General features: G+C 42.0%; 1 protein-coding gene across 2 annotated transcripts in view; it reads left to right on the forward strand.

Annotated features, from left to right (window-relative positions):
* Positions 1-2,303: 2,303 nt before the first annotated feature.
* Positions 2,304-22,632, forward strand: part of pcdh17 (protocadherin 17) — a 64,224-nt gene continuing 43,895 nt past the window's right edge. Inside the window, exons 1-2 of one of the 2 annotated variants that reach the window (XM_006780354.2) lie at positions 2,304-3,070; positions 3,829-6,624. In XM_006780354.2, coding sequence (XP_006780417.1) covers positions 4,129-6,624 — 2,496 coding nt within the window. In that variant the 5' untranslated portion in view covers positions 2,304-3,070; positions 3,829-4,128. The remainder of the gene's footprint in view (positions 3,071-3,828; positions 6,625-22,632) is intronic. The other variant, XM_006780355.2, reaches the window with a different exon arrangement.

Here is a 22,632-nt window from a genome sequence, read left to right on the forward strand (position 1 = left end):
TGTGTAAAAGTCAGCTCTGATTTTTTTTTCTCCATTCTTCTTCTGACAGAGGTAGCAAAGAAAAAGAACAAACTCTGGCTTCATGCGCTCCATTTTCATGGTTTAAATTTCTTTCTAGTGGTAGGAGTGTTAAACTTGGGGGGTGGAGGGGGGGAAGATAGGTGAATCCGACTATAGGAAAAGGAGGAAAAGGGAATTTAAAAAATGGGTTAAACAGTGTGGCAGGAAGAGGCCTTCTTCCTCTTATTATCACCTGAAGAAAGGCTATTGCCATTAGATTGAAATTTAATTTACAAAATAGGGTTTTAATGCAGCTGTTCACCAGCAGCCCATTCCAAATACGGTTTCTGTCAGTGCATTTCCTGAGGGCCATTTAATTGGGCTAATGAAGAAAGCTGCTAATGGCTGGGTTTATCTCTGGCAGCACTGGCGACATTTCATCAAGGCAGGTGATTTTCCAGACATTGTTCGAGCTCACTACGTAGCATTTCATAGCTGAAAAGCAAAATAAAGCAATCATTTTATTTAGGAAAATTATGAAAAACCCAACGGTGAAGACAATGCGGTCTTGAGGAAAACAACTAATTCGACTTCAGTTCAAGAGCAGGCTGAATTATGTAGAAATTATTTCAGAGAATGCTGCTAATCAATCGACTTTAAAGAAGAAGAAGAAGAAGAAAACTGGCTTGGTACAAGTCCACCACATCAACTTTTAATTCTGTGAACACCCACACGAGAAAGTTTAAAGAAGGCCACAGTGAGGGAGTGAAAATATGCACCACAGATCCACACACACACAAACACACACAGTGCACAGATAGAGACAATGATGTGACATTTACCTTCATCAGTTATCAACATCTTGACATTAGTACATCAAACCTGCTGTTTAATAATGAGCTTTGGTCGCCATCTGACTGAACGTATCTGACACTTTTGTCATTCCCCCTGTCAGGGAGAAAGGTCAGCGGGAAAGTCAAAGAGGTTGAGACCCATGTATATACATGATTATATTGAGCAAAGCTGACGTGTTGAAATAGCAACACCAAATGAGAGGTTTAGTAAAGCCCTGGCGAAGCAGAAGCTCTGCTGGCGCTGAAGTGATGATGAAGCGATAGTTGAGCCAAAAGTACCACTGAAAATTCTTGACCTGTAATCTGCCGTTTTTGCAGATACACACCAGTTACTAACCGTGGGACGGATGATGACGAGCAACAGTGTGACACAGTGGGTTGATTGGAAAACTTTTTATTACTTTTTTCTAATCAGTTTTTCTGAATGCATGTCCTGACCCAGCTAAGGTGGAAGTGTCTCGGAGTTAGCCTGCAGTTAAAAACTAATTGTATTATTAATATTGTTGAATCTGAATATTGCCTGAGTTAGTTGTCTGGGATGCTGCTAGGGAGAAAGGCTTTAAAAAAAATAATAATGCACATCACATTTTCCTAAAGTCTGAAATGATTTATTTAAGTTCCTTATTTTGTCTAGCACACATTTAAAAGCACAGATAGTCAACATACTCTTACTTATGACTGAACAGCTTAGCCCTTGTTCCACTGCTTAGGGGACATTTACTGTTAATTGTTCTCGTTTGAAACAACCATGACAGTTCACTGTCACTATCGAATAGGCTGCCTGCTGCAGTCCTTAATTCAAAATGTATCATAAATTCCCATCATACAGTTGCCTAGACATTTAGCAGCTTTAATTACATAGGAAATGATTAACGCAATCTCTGCTGCTTCTCAGGTGGCACGGCAAATAAAGCCTCTAGCTAGAACTTTAAATAAAAACCGCGAAAGTAGACCGGTAATTGCAAAGTGTAATAAGTAGCTCCTAAAACGTGCACTTCCCAAACACTCACAATCCCTCTTAAGAAAACTAAGACAGTTGTGCACCAAAGAATTAAACTGGCGCTTTTACGTCGGGAGGGAGGTCTCTGCTCTCTGTACCAGAGAAATTTACTTCCACTGGATTCAAATCTGTCGTCTTGTTATTTTTTGATGCTCTAACGGACACTTCCAACCACTTCATCCTGGCCCCAGTGCATATGTCAGCGAGCCTGCCCGCCTCCCCCCAACTCACCGTTTCCTTTATTGTAAACAACAATGAAGTGCGGTTTGAAAAAAAACCCATCCGCCACCGGTGAACTGCAAGCCACCAATCATTTGTAGTCAGTACCCACAGCGGCTTTTGAATCCCCTCCTTCTCTTCCCACCTCTTCAAATTCATTGGCTGCCAGAGGAGTAGCGACAATGTTTAATGCACCATGCGGTGTCCGGAGTTCAGTCAGTGAGAGGAAGCGCTCCGTGGGCTTAGGGCTGTGCTGCGTGCGCGAAATAGTAAATAACGACTGTGCGTGCGTGGTGAAGGAAATCACACATTTTCTGACAGATATAGGGGAGACTTGTGCCGGAATGCGGCGTTGTTGCTGACCACCTCCTCAGCAGCTGTCTCTCTGTGTATCTGTGTGTATATATATATATGTGTGTGTGTGCATGTGTGTGTGCGTGGACTTTGACGGGGACGACGGGCAAGGACAAAAATGCCACTACGGGAATCAGTAACTCTGTGCTGTCTCGAACGGCGGAAAAAACACTGACTGCCTTTCAAATATTCACTTTGGATCTACCTTACCACACATCTGGATTTTTCCCCTCCTTTCTTTTTCTTCGTAGAGTATTTCTCAGTTTTCCTTCCTGAAGAACGGTGACTCACTGCAGGCAGAAGGCGAGCCGCTGCATCCTAATCAGACAGCGGAGAGGACTTCAGCTCATTGACATTACAGTCATACTTTTCTGGAGCACTTTTTTTTTTATTTCCACTGCGCTGCACTGTAGCCTGCGTGTGCATTGGAGGCTTGTGGCTTTCCCCCCCTCTCTCCCTCTTCACAAAGAGGAGAAGGAGGATACGGGTGGCACCTACCGAAGTGGGCTAAGGAGACGAAACTCTCCCTAAACCCTGCTGGAACTGACTGTTTTTAATTTTTGCCTTTCTCCTTTTGTTGTTATCATCTTTTTTTCTTTTTTTGTACAGTTCTATCCTTGGACTATTTGCGCAGTTTCTTTTGGTAAGTTATATATTTGACATCTCTTCTCTTATTTTTCCGCTGTCTGTTGCTCGTTTCCAAACCTTATCTCGCAACCATCCCCATGCATGCGGATGCAACAGCTTCTTCTTCGTCTTCTTCCAAAGAGCGATGAATCTCTCTCACAGAAAGAGGGAGAAAGAGAGGCAGAGAGCACGAGTGGAGAGAATTACACGGCTGTGCTGAGATGTTGGCAGCTCATTTCTGAATTTTTATAAGGCTCATTTTAAATATCCGGATTATGCGGATTTGTTAATGCGTGTAAGAGGCTCATTTTATACACACTTATTCAAATAGCCGCCACAATAGGCCGTGTTCAGTTGTACGCCTGCAGTGACACCACATTATTGAAGTTGCCCTATTGCAGTTTGAGTTCTCCTAATGTGTGAATGGGCCATTATCGCGCTCGGGTCAGGTAGTCCAATGTACATTAGAGATAGATTGAAAAAAATGCACTGAGGATGTGGTATTTATGGAGTAAATAAGCTACAAGGAGAATCATTATTTGCCCATGTATTTTATGCTGCGTGGAGTGTCTTCCCAAGGTTAACTAATTGACAAGCTTCCTCCGTAAATGTGGAGATGAATTACACATGAGCTTTGTTTCATTTTTGGCTCAGAGGTGGATCTGATTTCTTACTGGCAGAATGGCCAGTGCGGCTCAGTGTCTTTTCATTTGAGTGGCTAATTGATTCATGTATATTATAACATCTATATCTTGTTTCTGTTTTCCTTCTTAGGTGGTTTTGAACACTTTGCAGTCACTATTCTGTTTGGAGACTGGATCCCGATTATTGCTCAGATGAGTCTGGATGCTCAGCTGAATATAAATTAGGTGCTCAGCGCCACAGATTGCTCGCAGAGGAAGAGAGCGACAGAGCAAAAACAATCCACAAAGACAAATGTCAAGGCCTTGCATGATGAACAGAACTCTTTATTTTGTCCTGGATAACAGAAATACCACATTTGAGCAAAATATCAACAGTTAAAAGGAGGGGCTAATCTCAACACAGATCATAGCAGCTTTTAACTGAGTGGAGATGTATCTTTCTATTTTCTTTTTCCTGCTCTTGTGGGCTCAAGCCCTGACATTGAAAAACTTGAATTACTCTGTCCCAGAGGAGCAGGGTCCGGGTACAGTGATTGGGAACATTGCCAAAGATGCCAGAATTGGAATTGAACAGACTGGGCAGGGAGGACAGGGTAAGAAAGCCAACTTCAGAGTGCTGGAGAACTCAGCCCCGCATCTCATCGACGTGGACCCACAAAGCGGATTGCTGTATACAAAACAGCGCATCGACAGGGAAACATTGTGTAAGAGAAACCCCAAGTGCCAGCTCTCAATGGAAGTGTTTGCCAACGACAAGGAGATATGCATGATCAAGATAGATATTCAGGACATCAATGACAACTCACCTATGTTTCCTTCGGATCAGATTGATATTGACATTTCTGAAAATGCAGTCCCAGGGACACGCTTTCCCCTGACCAGCGCACATGACCCAGATGCAGGGGAAAACGGCCTGAAAACCTATCAAATAACACGCGATGACTACAATCTCTTTTCTTTGGAGGTAAAATCCCGTGGTGACGGGACTAAATTCCCAGAATTAGTTATTCAACGACCACTGGACCGAGAAGAAAGAAGCCATCACACCCTTATATTGTCAGCCACAGATGGGGGCGAATATCCTAGGTCAGGCACCATGCAGATAAATGTTAAAGTTATTGATTCCAATGATAACAGCCCTGTGTTTGATCAGCCCTCGTATGTTGTGGAAATTCCTGAAAATTCACCTCCTGGAAAAGTCTTGATTGATCTAAATGCCACCGATCCTGATGAGGGGAACAATGGACAAGTAGTCTATTCCTTTAGTGGCTATGCTCCCGAGAGAATCCGAGAGCTTTTCTCCATAGATTCAAGAACAGGAGTCATAAAGATTCAGGGTGAAATTGACTATGAAGAAAGCCCAGTTATTGAGATTGACGTCCAGGCAAAGGATCTAGGTCCCAATCCAATCCCAGGCCATTGTAAAGTGACCGTTAAAGTGCTTGACAGGAATGATAACTGGCCATCTATAGGCTTTGTGTCTGTGAGACAGGGGGCCATCAGTGAGGCAGCTCCTCCAGGCACTGTCATTGCTCTGGTCCGTGTCACAGACAAGGACTCGGGCAGGAATGGGCAGCTTCAATGCAGAGTCCTAGGTAATGTACCTTTTAAACTCGAAGAGAACTATGACAACTTTTACACAGTGGTGACAGACAGGCCCTTGGATAGAGAGATGCAGGACGAGTACAATGTCACCATTGTGGCCAAAGACAACGGCATACCTCCTCTGAACTCCACAAAATCCTTCACAGTAAAGATCCTGGATGAGAATGACAATACCCCTCGCTTTACCAAGTCAGTCTACCTTCTTCAGATTCCTGAGAACAACATACCTGGGGAATACCTGGGGTCAGTTCTGGCACATGACCCAGACCTTGGGCAAAATGGCACAGTGTACTACAGCATAATTAACTCCAATGTTAGTGGGGGTGATGTCAACACCTATGTTAATGTGAATGCTGCTAATGGAGCCATCTATGCTGTCCGATCTTTTAACTATGAGCAAATAAAATATTTTGACTTCAAGGTTCTGGCTAAGGATGCAGGATCTCCGCACTTGGAGAGCAATGCTACAGTGCGCATCAGTGTTCTGGACGTCAATGACAACATCCCTGTCATAGTTTTGCCGCTTCTTCAGAATGATACCGCTGAAATCCACGTGCCACGTAATGTTGGCGTTGGCTACATTGTCACCACAGTGAGGGCGGTAGACAATGACTACGGTGAAAGTGGGCGGCTTACCTATGAGATATCAGATGGCAATGAGGAGCATCTCTTTGAGATTGATCCAGTGACCGGCGAGGTACGAACGGCCCACCCATTCTGGGACGACGTGAGCCCCATTGTTGAGCTGATCATTCGAGTATCGGACCACGGCAAGCCGACTCTGACCGCTGCCGCCAGGCTCATCATCAAGGCCTCCAATGGACGACCTCCTGATGGACTGCCGCACATGAAGGACAATCAGAACTGGGACATGTCTTTGCCTCTTATTGTAACTCTTAGCATCATATCTATCATGCTTTTGGCTGCCATGGTGACCATAGCTATCAAGTGCAAGCGGGAAAACAAGGAGATTCGCACTTACAATTGTCGCATTGCAGAGTACTCGCACCCGCAGCTGGGGAAAGGGAAGAAGAAGAAGATTAACAAGAACGACATCATGCTGGTGCAGAGCGAGGTGGAGGAGCGGGATGCCATGAATGTGATGAATGTGGTAAGCAGCCCTTCCTTGGCCACCTCTCCCATGTACTTTGACTACCAGACACGTCTGCCACTCAGCTCACCAAGGTCAGAGGTCATGTACCTCAAACCCACTGCCAATAACCTCAGCGTGCCCCAAGGCCACGTGGGATGCCACACCAGCTTCACAGGCCCAGTCACCAGCACCACAGACACACCTACTAACCGCATGTCCATCATACAGGTAAGAGAAATTGCACTCCTTCACTGTTGTGCCACCATTTTTACGTCACAGGACTCACAAAGGTCCCACTTCCTGTATCAACCCCCCACCCCTTGTTTCATAAAATGAAAAAAAAAAAGACAAGGACAGGCAGAGAGGCCCAGAAGCACTGAGACAAAGACAAGAAAGGAAGAGGGGGGGGGTGAGCATTAGAAGGATTAAACAGTCATTCTGGTGCTCTCATAGAACAGAGCCAGTGACATCAACACAAATCGGTTGTGCTTGGAATATGTCACGGCAGGCTTTTGAAATCAGTTTTCAGTTGCTGTCATCTCATTGCTGTGGAGTCAAGAGCTTAGCGTGTGTTATAAGCAGGTATATATCCTATTTTGGACCATTGTCATAATTCGAAAGAAATGTTCTTGCTTTAATCCAAAAAATTACATCTAGATCAGTTTTGTTTAAATGATTTTTATCTGAATATTTTCTAAATTTAAACATATACAGAGTGACAGCAACAGATGTCTTAAAGTGATAGCAAAGCTCCTCCAAGCAGTGACTGATGCTTTTTCTTTTTTTCTTTTCTCCCTTTTCTTTTGGTGAGACATGACATTCTATAGCTATATGAGGTTTATTCTAGTGGGTTTTAATTCCTAGAGATTAGGAGATTGTACCTATTTTCACAGCTACTTTATAAGTCTTTGAGTGGAGTACTGGGTGTATAAGCCTCTAATGTGATAACTTCTCTGTGTCTTTGGCCTTAAGCCCATTAAAAGTCTGTCGTGTCAGACAAGGATTAGAGCCTGCTTAAGACATTGGTATGTAATGCTGGGGATAATGGGCAGTCGTGGCACAGTTTACCCTTATTACGATATTTACCCGTTATTCTGGCCAAAGCGGCCGCCCACCCTGATTCTGGTTCTGTAAGTTTCTTCGTGCTAAAAGAACCTCCATCTTCTTCCCCACTCTCTCCAAGTGCTTGTTGGTTTTTCAGCTGACAATGCTATGAGAGAACATATACCTTGAGAGAACATATTAGCTATGATTTGGCACTGAATTTTATATCGTGGTCTTGTACTGCTTGACACTGTTAGGGCATGACATTTTTGCCAGTTGCAATTGATTAATTTTTAGCTTTTTTCTTTCTTTTTTTTTCTGTTTTACATTTTTTGCTTCCCCACTGCTTTCAGTGGACGAGGACTTGATCGTGACGGTGATCAGATGTGACATATTCCCACCAGGGAGGAAGACCACTGTCTGTTGTTCTCACTCTCAGCCTCATCCCTGCTTCTATTATGAACCAGCTGCACAGGGCAAGGGTCAGCAAAAAGATCGTTAAGGCTTCCTAATCAGAGAGAGAGAATAATTGCTGGGCCTTTCTGCAGGCTGTTTCTCTGTTAATGTAGTGATGATGAATTGGACAACACGAGGCTGTCTCACACACAGCCACACACATACAGTTTGAGAGCTTCCTTTTCGCTCTTTATTCAGACTGTCAAAGGGGAAACTAGCAGGAAAGGCAACAACACATTCCTTGGTGTCTTGTTTACAGACGGTCCCCTTCGACGCATCAGGCGTTCAGTATTGCGTATTGTATTATTCAACAGAAACCTGTGTAGAGGGAGATGGCCTGAGGCATTAAGTTTCTTCAGAGGCTTTACAGAAGCGTATCTCATTCCTCCCTCCTCCCCACTCCATCCTCGCTTCTCCCTGCGCGTGGACAGTAAGTAACCTGAGTCGGCTAACGTGGCTATGGGAAAAATGTCAGGAAACAAAGACAGAATTCCCCTTCTATCGATCCCAAGGCCTCTCAGCCCATCTGTCACTACAGTTGTCACAAAGGAGAGGCTATATGGGAAAAAAATAAATAAGGAGATGGATAAACTTGGTGAGCACATCGCATGGTCAATCACTTTCACAAGGGCACCTCAGTGCCGCTGTCTTCATCTGTACATACAGGTTTACCAAACTTGTTCCAAGTAGAGCCGCTGTAGTTGTCTTCAACTTCCAGTCTTTCTCCATACTCCGGCCTCTAATGATGTTTTATAGCAGTGAGCTGGCAGGAAGGCTAGGGTTGGTTTTTAGCTGGGAGAAGGGAATAATATGAACACATCAGCAGAGCTCTGCTGCCCTTATCATTGTCACCACAGTGCCAGATTTATTTGTAGAGAGAATTCCTGGAATAAGAAGATGGATGATAAGTAATAATGCCTAATTTTGCTTAAGGCGTTGAAGGGAATTACTTAGCGTGGAATCAAGGTTAAGACCAGTCTGCAGCAAATTGTCTCAGTGTTCGGGAAGAAGGAATTACTTTTCATCACTTCACACTTAAGTCCAATCTGTCACGAGCATGCTTTAGGCAGCCATGTGCACCTAGTATGCACGTTCCTCTTTTTTTTCATTTCTTTTACTTTTGTGAACAGCTGACATCATCACTGTAACCAAACAGTTAGAGACACATTGTGTCATGGCATTCAAACAGCCCATATTTTATCATATTGATTCGTTTTGAGTGTTTCTAATTAGATTCACCACAAAACTCTAATTAAACAGATTCTCGTCTTAGTGGGAGACCGTACGCGTTAATAAGGTGCAAGTAATGCAAAGGCAAAAAAAAAAGAAAAGAAAAGAAAAGGGGGTGTCAGGAAGGCTATACGAGCTGCCTTTAGGTGGCGGCATTCTGCCTTGTGTGGGGTGACGGGGAGGAACGGGGCTCCAGTCTCTGCTGACTTGACACTGTCACTTGTCATTTGCAAAGAAGACTCCCTGCTGCTCTAATGAGAAATGCCAGACATTCATACACATGAAATATAGCATTTTTTTTTCTTGCGGATTTGCCAGGCGAGCAGCCGCACTTCTTTGAGTGACAATATCTGAATTTATGGAATTTTGGGATTGAGTTCACACACAATAAAAAGATCCAAAATCCTATTCGGTGAATTAAATATTCCTGGAATAAAAACAAACGTCAAGTGTGGTGACTGTGATCATTTGAAAAGCGTACTTACTAAGAAGAAGAAGCAAACAAAATAAAAAATCACTGTTTTCATCTGTTTAGACTGAGCACATACCTGCCAGCAATGTAGCCGGAGCAGATGTTGAAAATTGATGCTTCGAGGAATGGTCTTACTCTGCATAATTTAGGGAGATTGTGTGAGTGTGTGTGGATGTGTGTGGGTTTAACATCATTGTGTATTCCAGGCGTGTGATTTAAGCCTTTAGCTGGCAGGCTCCGTGACAGAGCCCCTACTCTTTTATGAGCGTGACAATCTTGTATTTGTCCGAACGTTGAAACGCCCTTCCTCCAAGAAACGCACGCGCTCGTGCACCCAAACACACAGATGCACGTGTGAGGACTGTTTTTGAGGATTCCGCTGAAAAGTCTTATCAAAGCCTCCGCTGTGCATTGTATTGAAATTGCTCCCACACCTCAGTGGCCACTGAGGCAGTGAATAGAAAAGCACTCTTTATTTCATTTCTCTCCCTTCATCTTTAGATAACTACTTTCCTCCGGAGCTTTCTGTTGGAACAAGTTTGGTAAACCTGTACGCACTGAAACCTTGATCGACAGCATAGCAACTGGATGCGCAGGCAGTCATTTCAGGAATGGGTTAAAAAAAAAAACTTTTTGCAATTTGTGTGCATTTGTCCCCCAGTTGAGCCTCTGAGTCACTGGGCAAGATTAGTTTTATTTGAGCTTGCCAGTCCTTAAAAAATATCAGCTTACCTCAGGGTATATCTTCATATTTCCTCAAATAAACCTGCTGCTACTGTACATAACGCTACACACTAAAAATCTGAATTATTAATTAGCGCTTTTATTTTTTTCTTCATCTCCCCAAAGCTCATATGATAGATACCAGTAGAGCGTTGCCTGAGGGAAGTGCTGTAAATTAGGACATCTCTCTTAAGCCAAAACACAGAGACGCTTTTGTTTATTAGTTGCCATTATTGGCATTTTCATCTGTGGTGCTCGCAAAGGTGCGCACTTCAACAGCGTTGCTGTAGCAGCTCTTGTAATGCACAGAACAGCAGCTATGTTTGCATCCTCTTTCATTAATAAATTATTTAACAAATCAGAGGAAAGCGGAAGATGTCACGATAAGCATCGACGGTCTCTGGCTACGTATTTGTGGAAATGGGCGGAAGACGGTGGGCAAGAACGCCGGCCAAGATGGAAACAGAAGACGCAGACTCTCTGACAGAAGCAGAATTTGAGCGTTCGTTCGCTTCGTTCCTGTCCTTACGGTGCGTTTCGTTTTCCCCTCTGCTTGTGGGGTTTTTAGATTTTTAGAAAAGTTACCTGAAAGACTTTAGAAAAGTTCAGTGTGGTAGCAACACACATCTGTTGTCTTTGTCTTCCTTGCTCACTGTTAATGTTTTCTTTAGACTCAGAAAACATCACACAGGCTCACAGGCATAAAACTTCCATTCGTGCAATTAACAGTTCATTGCAAATACAGATGCTACAAGTATCCGGTGAATTTGCTTGAGATTTCACTGCAGCTGTAGAAGTCAATGTTTTATTTATTGCAAGTTTTCAAAAATCCAAGTAACCCTGCTGAATAATTGAAATGTTGGCCCCTGACTATATGCTCACCGCTACACACACGCACTCCTTCTCTGTAACTTAAACTCAAGTCAAATCAAACTGAAATGGATATAGAAGAGACAAAGACAATGTGCTGTATGTAAAGAGTGCCATGTTGGTTAGTGTTATTTAGATGTCCTTTTAGCCAGCTGCCGTGCCTGTGCGCTGCGTAATTTCATTATTTTTAACAGACCCACCGGGGTGACAGTGCAAGGCAATGGAAGAATTGTATTCTCTTTTTTTGCGAGGGTAGAGAAAGAGACAGGATATGAAAACACAAGTTGAGCTCTGTGATAGCCAAATTGGCCGGACACATTAAACCAATTTGCTTGGTTCAGTAGGAAGCAGCCTATTGGAGATGACATGGGCATGATAATAAGACTGTGGCCTGTCAGTAGACATCCACTCCTGAGTTATTGTGTGTTTGTGTGTGCCTCTATGTGTGTTTGTGTGTAATAGAGGTGGAGTGGATGAGCAGCACTCTTCTGCCTAATTCCCTGACACCACAGCTTCATCTTATCATGTCATTCCATTGAGCAGCAAGTGCCGTTGATTAGCTTGGTTTACTTTTCATATGCGGGCTGGCGAGTCCTTTGCGACTTATTAATTACTCTGCTGTTCTGTAATTACAAGGCTGCTGAGACCACGAGCTGATGTTGGCTGCCGTTGTGTCTTATTTTCCTGACCACGCTGACACTGGCAGGTGCACGCCTACACCGTCGATGCTGTCACTTTACAACCATTCTACTGTAAGGTGTTCTTTTTTAAAGAGAATACCCTCCGATGTGTCATATTTCATAAAAGGAGGGGGAGAAAAAAAAAGGAAGACGGAAGATTGCGATAAATAAACATTTGTGCATGTCCCTAGTTACGTTGTTGCTGCTGGCATTGTGCTCAAACAAGTCAGGCACAAGGAGCCAACCAGGCATTAACAGAGCTCCTAAACAAACGAGAACACAACATAAAGCATAACCTTCACAGTGGAGGAATCTAGCATTCAGCTACCATGTGTCTACCTGTGTTTGTGGGGGGGTTTGTGTGCGTGCACACACATACCCTCAGAGCTACCACCAGCTGTGCTCTGAAGCACCGGTCTTGCTGGTTCCCTCAGATTGGAATGGGCTTCCCTGTAGTGGCCGCCTGCCCCCTGAAGACTCTTAGATCCCTCCTGGGGTCTTTAGACTTAACGTTTTAGGCAGCGGGGAGTCGCAGCTGCAGCAATAGATGGGTATAGATAAAAGTGACCACACAGTAATGCGCGCTAACATACACAAGCACACCGACGGCTGCGTGCTGCACACGGCATGGCAATGCATTCTTTGAGCTGCCGGCAGCTGGGTCTCCTTGCTGTAAATCAAACACTTTCAAAGTCAAACAAAGTAGAACTCGCTCGCTCCGCTGTGTCTTGGCGCCGGTCCAACCGGAGAGAGCTTTTATTTCTGCCACATCTTCCTTCACCGTGCCCCCTAGGCATGTGCTGCAGAAACAACACGCAGCCGAAAGAATGAGTTATGCGAATCTGTTCTCACCTTCTATCTCATTAGTATTAGAGGAGTGATTTATCCCGCCCGCCTCTCTCCTTCTCTCTCACTCTCTCCCCATGTCCTTGCCTTTTACAGTTCAGCACTTCCACAGCTACATTAGTAATGAGATTAATTGATTGGAGGGATACACAATGAGTACCGTTTTATTTCCTCTAAATTCACCTAACTGCGTGTCAAAAACAATCTGTTTCCAAACAACTTCTTTCCCTTTACGCAATCACTACTGATTGGGAGAGTACATTACACTCTTCCCAATCAGGAAATTACAATTTGCTGCAATATGAGGAGCATCTTTTTTGTTTTTTGTTTCCTCACTCTGCCAAGTCTCTGTTTTTTGCGTGCACGTGCTGTGAATGTCTCTGCGAACGTCTGACGCTCTAATAAGAGCGATCCAGAGATCCCACTGTCTCTTCTGTTCCAGCTTATCTGTAGCGCAGTTTGAAATCTGACTCCCATGTCTAAAGCCCTGCGCGCGTCTGAAGGGAATTGACAGCCGCTGTGTTTTGCAGTGGCTGTTATGTGTTTGTGGCAACAGAGGTGAATGAGTCGGCGCTCTCAGATGTTATTGTCTAAACAAAAGGCCCTTTAAGTGGTGGGCACACAAGATTTGTTGTCAGACGTCGCCTCTGGCTGCTCTTCGGGTAGCGACGGCGATGCAGAGTGCTAATGGTGTATTGAAAATGGGATATTTGGCCGGTCTCATCTTTTTCTATTGTACTACACAGATGTACTCAATTGGACCCCCTCTCTGGGTTTATGTCTTAGAGAGAAATCTTTTTGGGGCCTTTAGCATACAGATCAATTGCTGGTTTGCTCCATTTCTTATTGATTTTTGCTCTGTTTGGTACTGAAATACTGTTTTTCATTATCTATCGCTCTGAGCATTGTTTAGTAAAAGAAGAACTCGCGCTCGCTCGCTCTTCCCTGGCTTTCCCGTGCTTTCTTTCTCTCCCCATTTTAGGGTTCCCTTTCTTTCTGCTCTTGTCATCTCTGATAAGCGTCGCGATTGCTCATGTTACTGACGACCCAAGCCAAATTCATAATGATGAGATTATCTTGTCAACAGTACAGGGTGTATATGTCTGGCGTATTGATCTGCGCACTGTCCTAATAAATGAAGTACCACGATGGAAGCGTTGGCTCAGTGATGACTCTGAATGCGTCTTGCTTTTTATACACTCTCAACGCTGCTGAGATGATGAATGGAACTTTGTCTCCTTTTCTCCTGTTTCCTCTCTTCTCCTTCTCCCTCTCCCCTCGTCTCTACTCCCTGGATTGATGGGGTAAAACGTCTTTCTTCACACACACACACACACACATGCACAAACACACTGTCTAAAAATGCGTCCTCTTCTGAGGTCACGTTGACACGCTGAGTCTATGTACTCCCAGGTGGAGAGACATGGGTGCAGCCGTGGGAGAAACCAATCAGGTAGTCTGCAAGGGAGGGTGAGAGCGGGGAGGAAACAAATTACCAGCGCTGGTGCCAGGGCCTGTGAGAGTGTGTGTGCGTGTGTGTGTGTGCTTGCCTCTGCGTGTGTCTTTAAATGACTGTGGTTTGAAGGGGAGTTCATCTATGCATTTGAAGAGAAGGTCAGCGGGGTTTAGAGCGCGAGATTATGTGCGATTGTTTCTTCTGTGGGCTAGCTGATTAATACTAAAGCTGCTCTGACAGATTCTTAATGCACCATAGACACACTTAAAAGAGAGCGAGAGAAACCAGCGTCCGGAACTTTGACAACGGAGCATTATCCTAAAGCCTTTTCTGTCAGCCTTTACCCAGGTGCACGGACAGTATCCTTTCTGTCTTCCACTCCTTCCTTGGCTAAGCTGCCTCACCCCCGCTGACCCGATACATGTACAGTAGATAGGTGACCTTGAAGTGAAACATAGTCCATCTGCAGCAGACAGGGAGAACCCAGGTGTGTGTATGTGCACTTGTGCATGTATTGATATTAGACATATGCACGCGTTCTGTGTCTTTTTTTCTGTGTGTGTGTATTTATGTATCTGCGTCTGGCCTTGGTTTGGTGCTTTGGGGAAATATCTAAAATCCTTTCATCCACAGAATGGCTCTTCCTCCATCAATTCAAACGGAATAATTTGCTCTTTAATGATTTTGTTCACAAGCGCTCAGCTTCTGTCTTGTTAACCCACAAACAAGACCACAATTTGTGATGGCTTGTTTTAGCACTAAATTACAAAAAAAGCTTTTTCTTTCTTTCTTTTTTTTTCCTAAATAAAAATAGAATACATGTTGGATAAGTACAAGATGAGAGGGTTTAATAATTAGTTGGAAAATGTGAACATAAGCTGAAGTCAAACACTAGCTTATTACAAATGACTCCAAAAGCTGAAGGATACAGACTTGGTGAGTTTATTTTATGAATGTCTTTTATGTATTCTTGAGTGTTTGCCCTACTCTGCAGATATTTCTAGTTACTTGTGTAAATCCCCATTATTTAATTATATTAAAGATGTTAAAGAAGAATTATTTTCTTCCCCCTTTAGAATGAATTTTGCATAATAATTGCAGCAGTTCCTGACAATATTACCAAAATATTAGCTTGAGCCTCATTTTGACTGTGTGCCATATACACGTATTTTAACTAGGTCTAAGTGATATGCCTAAAAAAACTGCTTTTCTCATTGTCGTATGAAACATGTGGGTGAGGGTGGGGCTATTCTGGGGCAGTTTACAGTTTCAATGTAGTCACTTTAAACATAAACACATGGAGATGGTAACTTACATAGCCTTTGTCTCTGGCTGTTGCTATTTGCTAACTATTTCTTGCTATAGCAAATAGACTGTTTGCTTAACTTAGCTTAACAACTGTGCTTGGCTGGACTGGCTCTGTGCATCCCTCTCAATGTCATCACCCCTTTAATAGTTATTATCAGTAATCATACACTCACCAGCAAACCTTTTAGGCACACTTTGGTAGTACCGGGTTGGGGACAATTTTGCCTTCAGGCCTGCCTTAAATTCATTATGGCGCAGATTCAAAAAAGTGCTAGAAGCACACCTCAGAGAGATTTCTGTTCGTATTGACGTGCTGCAGATTTGTCAGCTGCACATCCATGATATCAATCTCCTGTTCCACCACATCCCAAAGGTGCTCTATTGGATTGGGATCTGATGACTATGGAGGCAATTTGAGTGCAGTGAACTCATTGTCATGTTCAGGAAACCAGTTTGAGATGATTTGAGCTTTGTGATATTTTGTGTTATGCTGTTTGAAGCATCCATCTGAAGACTGGTCCACTGTGGTTATGGTGGGATGGACTAAACCACCAACAATGCTCATTTGGTACTAAGGGACCCAAAGTGTAGCAAAAAAACAACAAAAACAAAACAATCCCTGCAAACATTGCACAACCAACACCAATCTGAACGACTGCAGGTTAGATCCATGCTTTCATGCTCTTTACACCAAATCCACCCGTCTGTTGTCTAATTTTGGTGAGCCGGTGTGGTCTTTTGCTGCCGATACTCATTTGCTTCAAGTTTCAACATGTTGTGTTTTCAGAGATGCTTTTCTGCACATCTTGGTTATATCAAGTGGATTTTGGAGTTAATGTTGCCTTCCTATCACCTCCAAGCAGCCTGGCTATTCTCCTCCAATCTCTGGCATCAACAAGGCGTTTTCAACCAGAGAAGAGTCGCTCACTGGATATTTTCTCTTTTCACAACCTTTTTCTTCAAACCCAAGAGATGGTGGTGTGGAGAAAGTCTCAGTAGATCAGCAGTTTCTGAGATACTCAGACCAGCCATATCCAGAATTGCTTAAATCACCTTTCTTCCCCATTCTGATGCTCAAGACCAGGCTGCAGGCCTAAATGCACTGAATTGCCGTGATTGGTTGATTCGATAGCTGAACATTCAAGTCATGTTGTCACCATAAAGTTCATATTTAGTAAACAGACATTAGGGGGCTGTCAGTCTTCTGAACCAAAACAAACAAGCATATTTATCAAGCTGTCAGACTTTTTACTTCAAATTGAAAAGTGCTTAGTGCTCAAATACTATATTCCTGCTCTTTCCTACACTTAGATATGAACAGTGTGTTAGCTCTGCTTTAGATTTTCGGGCTGACGTGGCGTTGGAATAATGAGTTAAGGAAGGTCGAAGCTGACTCATGACTTCAGTTAACTGCAGAGCTTTTGTAACTATTGATGAGCAAGTACTGAATGATTAGTATCTAGTGCATCAAGATCATCATACACTACACACCTTTTCTTTTTTTCATGCTTTCCCCTCAGTTTCAAAGGTGTATAAATAATGTAGCTTTAGCTAAAGTCCTCTATCTCCCAAGCCTCATTCACTTTTCTTTTACCCCAAGTTCACATATTTTCTTTTATCAATAATACTAAGACTGATCCCAGCTGTAAGCTTCCCAGACCAGCTGGTTAGTCTACATAAAATGTCTCAAGCATTAAGGGAAAACAACACTGCTATTTTAGAAAGCTGGCAAACTGCTGCGTTAAGGGTTTTTGTGTGTTGGAATAAATATGTATGCCAAAAGCCACATTTATCATTTACTCCTGAGGCTAAACTGCCACAGATGTGGATTGTGTTGATAGAAGAACAAACATGCCGTGTTGTGACGCCCCTCCTCTTCAGAAAAGTTTTCTGCGAGCTGGCTGCAGACATGGCAGCTGAGACTGACTTGCCTGCTGAATTGTTGCTATTGTTGTTGTATTTATAAACGGCAGTGCTGGTAGGAACTCCATCCATACAGTAATACTGCAGAAGATGACTGCAAATTTAACAAGGCCTTTAATTTTTGAGTAAGAGTAGAACAAGGCGTACTTTTTGGAAAATAGAGATATGGTCACAACATGTTCCAGTCTGCCTCTTTTTTTTTAAGGAGGCTGTAATTTAGGGCACTTTTATTTAATTTCCAGGTCCTATATAATTATTTTTGGCTTGGTATTTGAGTGCCAACTACCAAACGGGCTGCCTCATTATACTGCTCTGCACATAACTGCGACTGCACTTCATTATTCTGGCTCCAGAATAGTATATGAATACACACTCGTCTCAGTCACCACTACATTCACATACGGTCACTGCACACTTTATTAGGGGGACCTGTTGAGCTGCTCGTTAATGCAAATATCTAATCAGCCAATCACATTATAGCAACTGAGCATCAGAATGGGGAAGAAAGGTGATTTAAGAGACTCCGAACCTGCCTGGTATTAACAGATGTGCTGGTCTGAGTATTTCACAAACTGCTGATCTACTGGGATTTTCCTGCACAGCCATCTCTAGGTTTTACAGAGGATGGTCTAAAAAAATAAAACGATAAAATATTACAGAGCTGATACAAATGCAGCATTAACTCAAATAACCACTCAATACAACCATGGTGTGCAGAAGAGCATCTCGATACAGAAGACCGCACTTAGTGCCACTCGTGTCAGCTAAGGCCGGGAAAACTGAGGCTACAGGTCATAGTGGCTCGCCAAAAACGTCCTATTATTTTATCTTTTCCACAGCAAAATACAGTAAAGACTATAAAAACTGAGATGAGAAAACAATTTAATCTCAAACCTCCTCCAGCCTACCCTTAGAATACCAGATCAAGGATATAAACATACTTAGAAATGACTGATATATTTTCTCAGTAATATATAAAAATAAGCAGTCATTTTATCTAACACATCGAGTACACTAATAACTTTGGGGTTATGTGTTAATAAGCTGCCATACTTTTAACAAAGGATATAAATGGTTGCTAGGTAGCATAGCATAAAATTTCCCAACAGATCCTCTAATGGTGTATCTGATCTTTTGAAAGATCTTTTGAAATGACACATTATTTATCTGATCAGATGAATGAACTATTGTTGGTGCTGAGTCTCAGTTTCTGCAGTTTTCTACATTTGGATGGCACATTTTAGAATTTGGTGTGAGCTCAATCACTCTGTGTACCCATCTTCTTATGGGCTCACATCAGGCAATGACGACAATTAAATCAGGAGGAATCGTGGCAGTTCAGAAGAAAAAAATTGGGTATATCCCAGTATGAGCAAGATGTGCCTAATTCCTAAGTGTTTATGATATGATATGATAGTGCAATTAAATAAACATGTTGAAAATTGGTGAGTTTGGTTTTGGAATGACATCACTAAAGGCACACTTACTGGTTAATAAATATATTCCTTGACTGGATCCACACACACACACACACACAGACACATTTTCCCACGGTGGGACATTTATACTGACTTAGATTCATTTTTGGCAGACCTACCCTACTCGCCTAATCATAACTTCTGTGGCCCTTTGAGACACAGTGTGCCAGCAACACCACTGAGCTCTGAAACCAATAATTTTAAATGGCTTAAGCTACACCTCAACAGTTTGTTGCTGTGTTGACCAAAGCACACCTGCAGTAAGCGCTGTCATGAGTTTGTGGACTCACAGTGGTCAAAGCTCAAATTGCTTGAACTTTGACCTCTGTTCATGGTGTCCAATTCTTCAGGGCCATTTAAAACAATAGCATAAATGGAGTAAAGGCTGATATGAAATCCTTCAGTCATGAGTTTGTGTTTTTATCAAAACACTGGCAGGAAAATCCAAGTTTCAGTCCATGTGGGCATATCAAGCAAACACAATCTATTGGCTAGTAACAGCTTGGATTATTATATAGTTACAATGGTCTACCTATATAGGTCTGAGTTTCTCAACTTGAGTTAAATATATGCAGTTTTCATATGGACTATGTTATTGAATTTGTTACTTAGGTGCCCTAGAACTTTGTAAAGTATAGCCTTAAACTGAGTTTTGCCCTTTAAACATGAATTCATTTAAGTTAAGTTTATGCTAACCTGCTTTTGTCCCCAAAAGATCTGTAGGTACTCATAATGTGGCTGTGTAAACAGTCTTATGTCCTCACAACATGAATAATACAATGACACACAAATGTACAGATGGACACATACACTGATACCCTGACACATGTAGAGACCAATTCCCCAGTCTGGTACAAGAGGATTATGGCAGACTTCTCACTCAATTCCAAAACCCCACGGTCAGTCATAGGAATTCACTCAATTTGAATTTAGTTTGCAGCTTGTTAGGATGTGAATTGTGCCAATGCCACCCTTATGAAACTGGAATTAATTTTACTGCTTGAATATCCCACTTGCATGGCATTTCAGCAATCCCACATTTGGTTTGCCTAAAGACAAATGTACAGCAGCTGGTGAGCAGGCAGTGCAATTTTACAATATTGCATTCTTAGGGTTTCTTTTTTGTTTCTTATGTTTGAAAAATATGTCTAGAATGATTCTGTTTTGGGGGATGTTATAGGTAAACAAAAAAAAAAGATTTAAAAAATGACAAAACTGTCATACCTCTGATTGGCAGTATTCGCTAATGCCCAATAGAGTAACTACCCCACATGGTATTATAGTACTACTAGTATCGCACTACTGGCTTTTAAGGTATGCACCTGTATACACAAAACCTCCAGTGTCTGGATTTCAAGATTTCTAACATGTATAGGAAGAGGATGCTTTTATTAAACATTAAATATTTATTAAGAGTCATTTGCATTTCCCTCATTGATGATCTGATCAGATCAATCTTCTTTATGAATGGAGCATTTTCATAGCACACATGCATCATAAAATGGGTCACATTCATTTCGTTTACTTTCATTTAGGAAAGGAATGAAAAAAAGGAGACACTGACAGTTTGCCATAGTACAGAGCATCTGTCGTGTGTTGCCAGTGTGGCAGATAATTGTAATCTTTCCCCAAGGGGATGTTGGTCAGCATTATTGTTGTTTATGAGAAATGTTGTTCCTTTTAGTTAGATAAGGATGATTCGCTCAGTAAGGGCTTAATCAGCCAATTAATAAAACAATTACTTGCAAAGGAGTTAAAAACTGGTAATTATATTTATATATATGTATTAGAATTTTGCGGTAAACAGATTGTTCTCTATCACTGCGTATTAAGACACAAGCCGTCTGTAGCGTTTTGTTTATGCAGGATGTAGTTTACCCCATCGTTTGATTTTTCATGCATTATAAAACAGGCTAGGTTGTCAGATCTCCTGTACCTGTGAGAGTGTGTGTGTGAAGTTTGTGTGTAAGTGCGAGCCAGGGAAACAAGTTCAAGGATATGCACTCTCCCCAGAGGTTTGCATTTTCTTATTGTGCGTGAGTTGATTCTCAAGATGATAATGACAGGCTTAAGAATAAGATTTTAACAATGCTTTGTTGACCATCTCTTAGACTGGGGCTGCGTTTATCCCCGAGAGTGTTCTTTTCATGCTCTTCAAGTAATTTAGTCTGGAAAATTAAACGACAAACATTATTACAAATAGATGAATGTGCTTTACAAAAGCAGCTCTTAGAACTGATAGACTCTTTCATAGCTGTTACTCTTAAAGGCAGATGCAGCAATCCCAGTTGCACATAAAGATCCTACCTTAGAAATGCTACCAAAGTAGTCATTTGTAGACAGAAGAGAAAATTATATATATTATGCACTTGCTGAGGCTCTTCTTCAAATGGAATGATATATCATCAGTAATCACACAGGCTGGCTTTCTATTTTTCTTCTCACCTATCGTTGATTTTAGTCTTTTATACTATGGTGTGGTTTGAATAACAATTCATCTCTTTCTGTTCTGTTTTCTGATTTCTTTTCAGTGCAGCGTTTCTTAAATAAAGACTAAGAATAATAATTTTAAAAAAGCCCTTGTGCCAGTTGGGCGACTCCGTGCACTCTGCTGGGCCCCTAATAGTTTCTCTAATGCTGCTGTATGGTCAACCAAAAATAATAGACAATCAATCAGAGTGGTTGCATACAAATTATGAATATTGTGTGTTTGCTGGCGAGGAATGAATATGCAATGGAGAGGTCACGCTGTTTATGCGACTATACATAAAAGCCTCTAAAGTGCTACTTAGCCCTATTTAATGAAGAAAAGCCCCCACTCCCACTAAATGAATATAAAACATGTGAAACAACACAATAAATATAAAAATATATAAATGATAAGAATAAAAAGAAGTGCATTTGTTATGAATAATGAATTGCGGCAAACCATGATTAACAAGATGAGACTATTGAGTTGGATTAGAGCTGTCTGAGTCACCAGCTACATAATAAACCAGCAATTTTACAAAAAGCCCTGTAGTAGTTTTAATAAAACACAGTATTTCAAGGCAGTGGCACCTTTAACACGGTGGCCAAGTTTATTCAGCCCGAGTTTATTAGATTCATGGTACCGAAGTGGAGTTCAGTACAAGAGATTGGAAGGCTGTCGGTAAAGATGCTTTAAATGACAAATCACTACAAGTGGGACAAATAATCAATATATTCTGAGATAAGCCCCACTGATATGTTTTTGTTGTGCTGCCACTGATTTCACAAGATGTACTCTGCTTTCTTCTCTTCCTTTAGAATTTCTGAAAAAACAAATCAAATAAAATGAAACCTCTTTCATAATGCATGGCCAAAAAGGATGCAGCATCGTGAATGCAGGAAATACTTATGGTAATGTTCAAAATTCTTCAGTCAACCTTCATTTCTTTATGATTTGATAGAAAAATTGGAAATAGCTGCTGTGATTTATTGAAATACACGCAAATATAGATGTTAATACAGCATATAAGACAAAAACAGAGCTTAACAGTCAATATTTGGTATGACCACATTTATTCTTCAACACAGCCTGAACTCTCTTAGGTATGCTTTCTTGTAATTTCTATAAGTAGTCTTCAGGAATAGTTAGTAGTAGTAGTACTTTTCTGCATTCATATTTGTCAATCCAGCCATCCAGTGGTCCAACACCACTGGTTGAAATGCAGCCCCAAACCAGTCTCCACCATGTTTTACAGATACCCGTAGATGCTTACTGTTGAT

Source organism: Neolamprologus brichardi, chromosome 1 (genome assembly GCF_056152115.1).
Source record: "Neolamprologus brichardi isolate AB-2024 chromosome 1, ASM5615211v1, whole genome shotgun sequence".
Lineage (NCBI taxonomy): Eukaryota > Metazoa > Chordata > Actinopteri > Cichliformes > Cichlidae > Neolamprologus > Neolamprologus brichardi.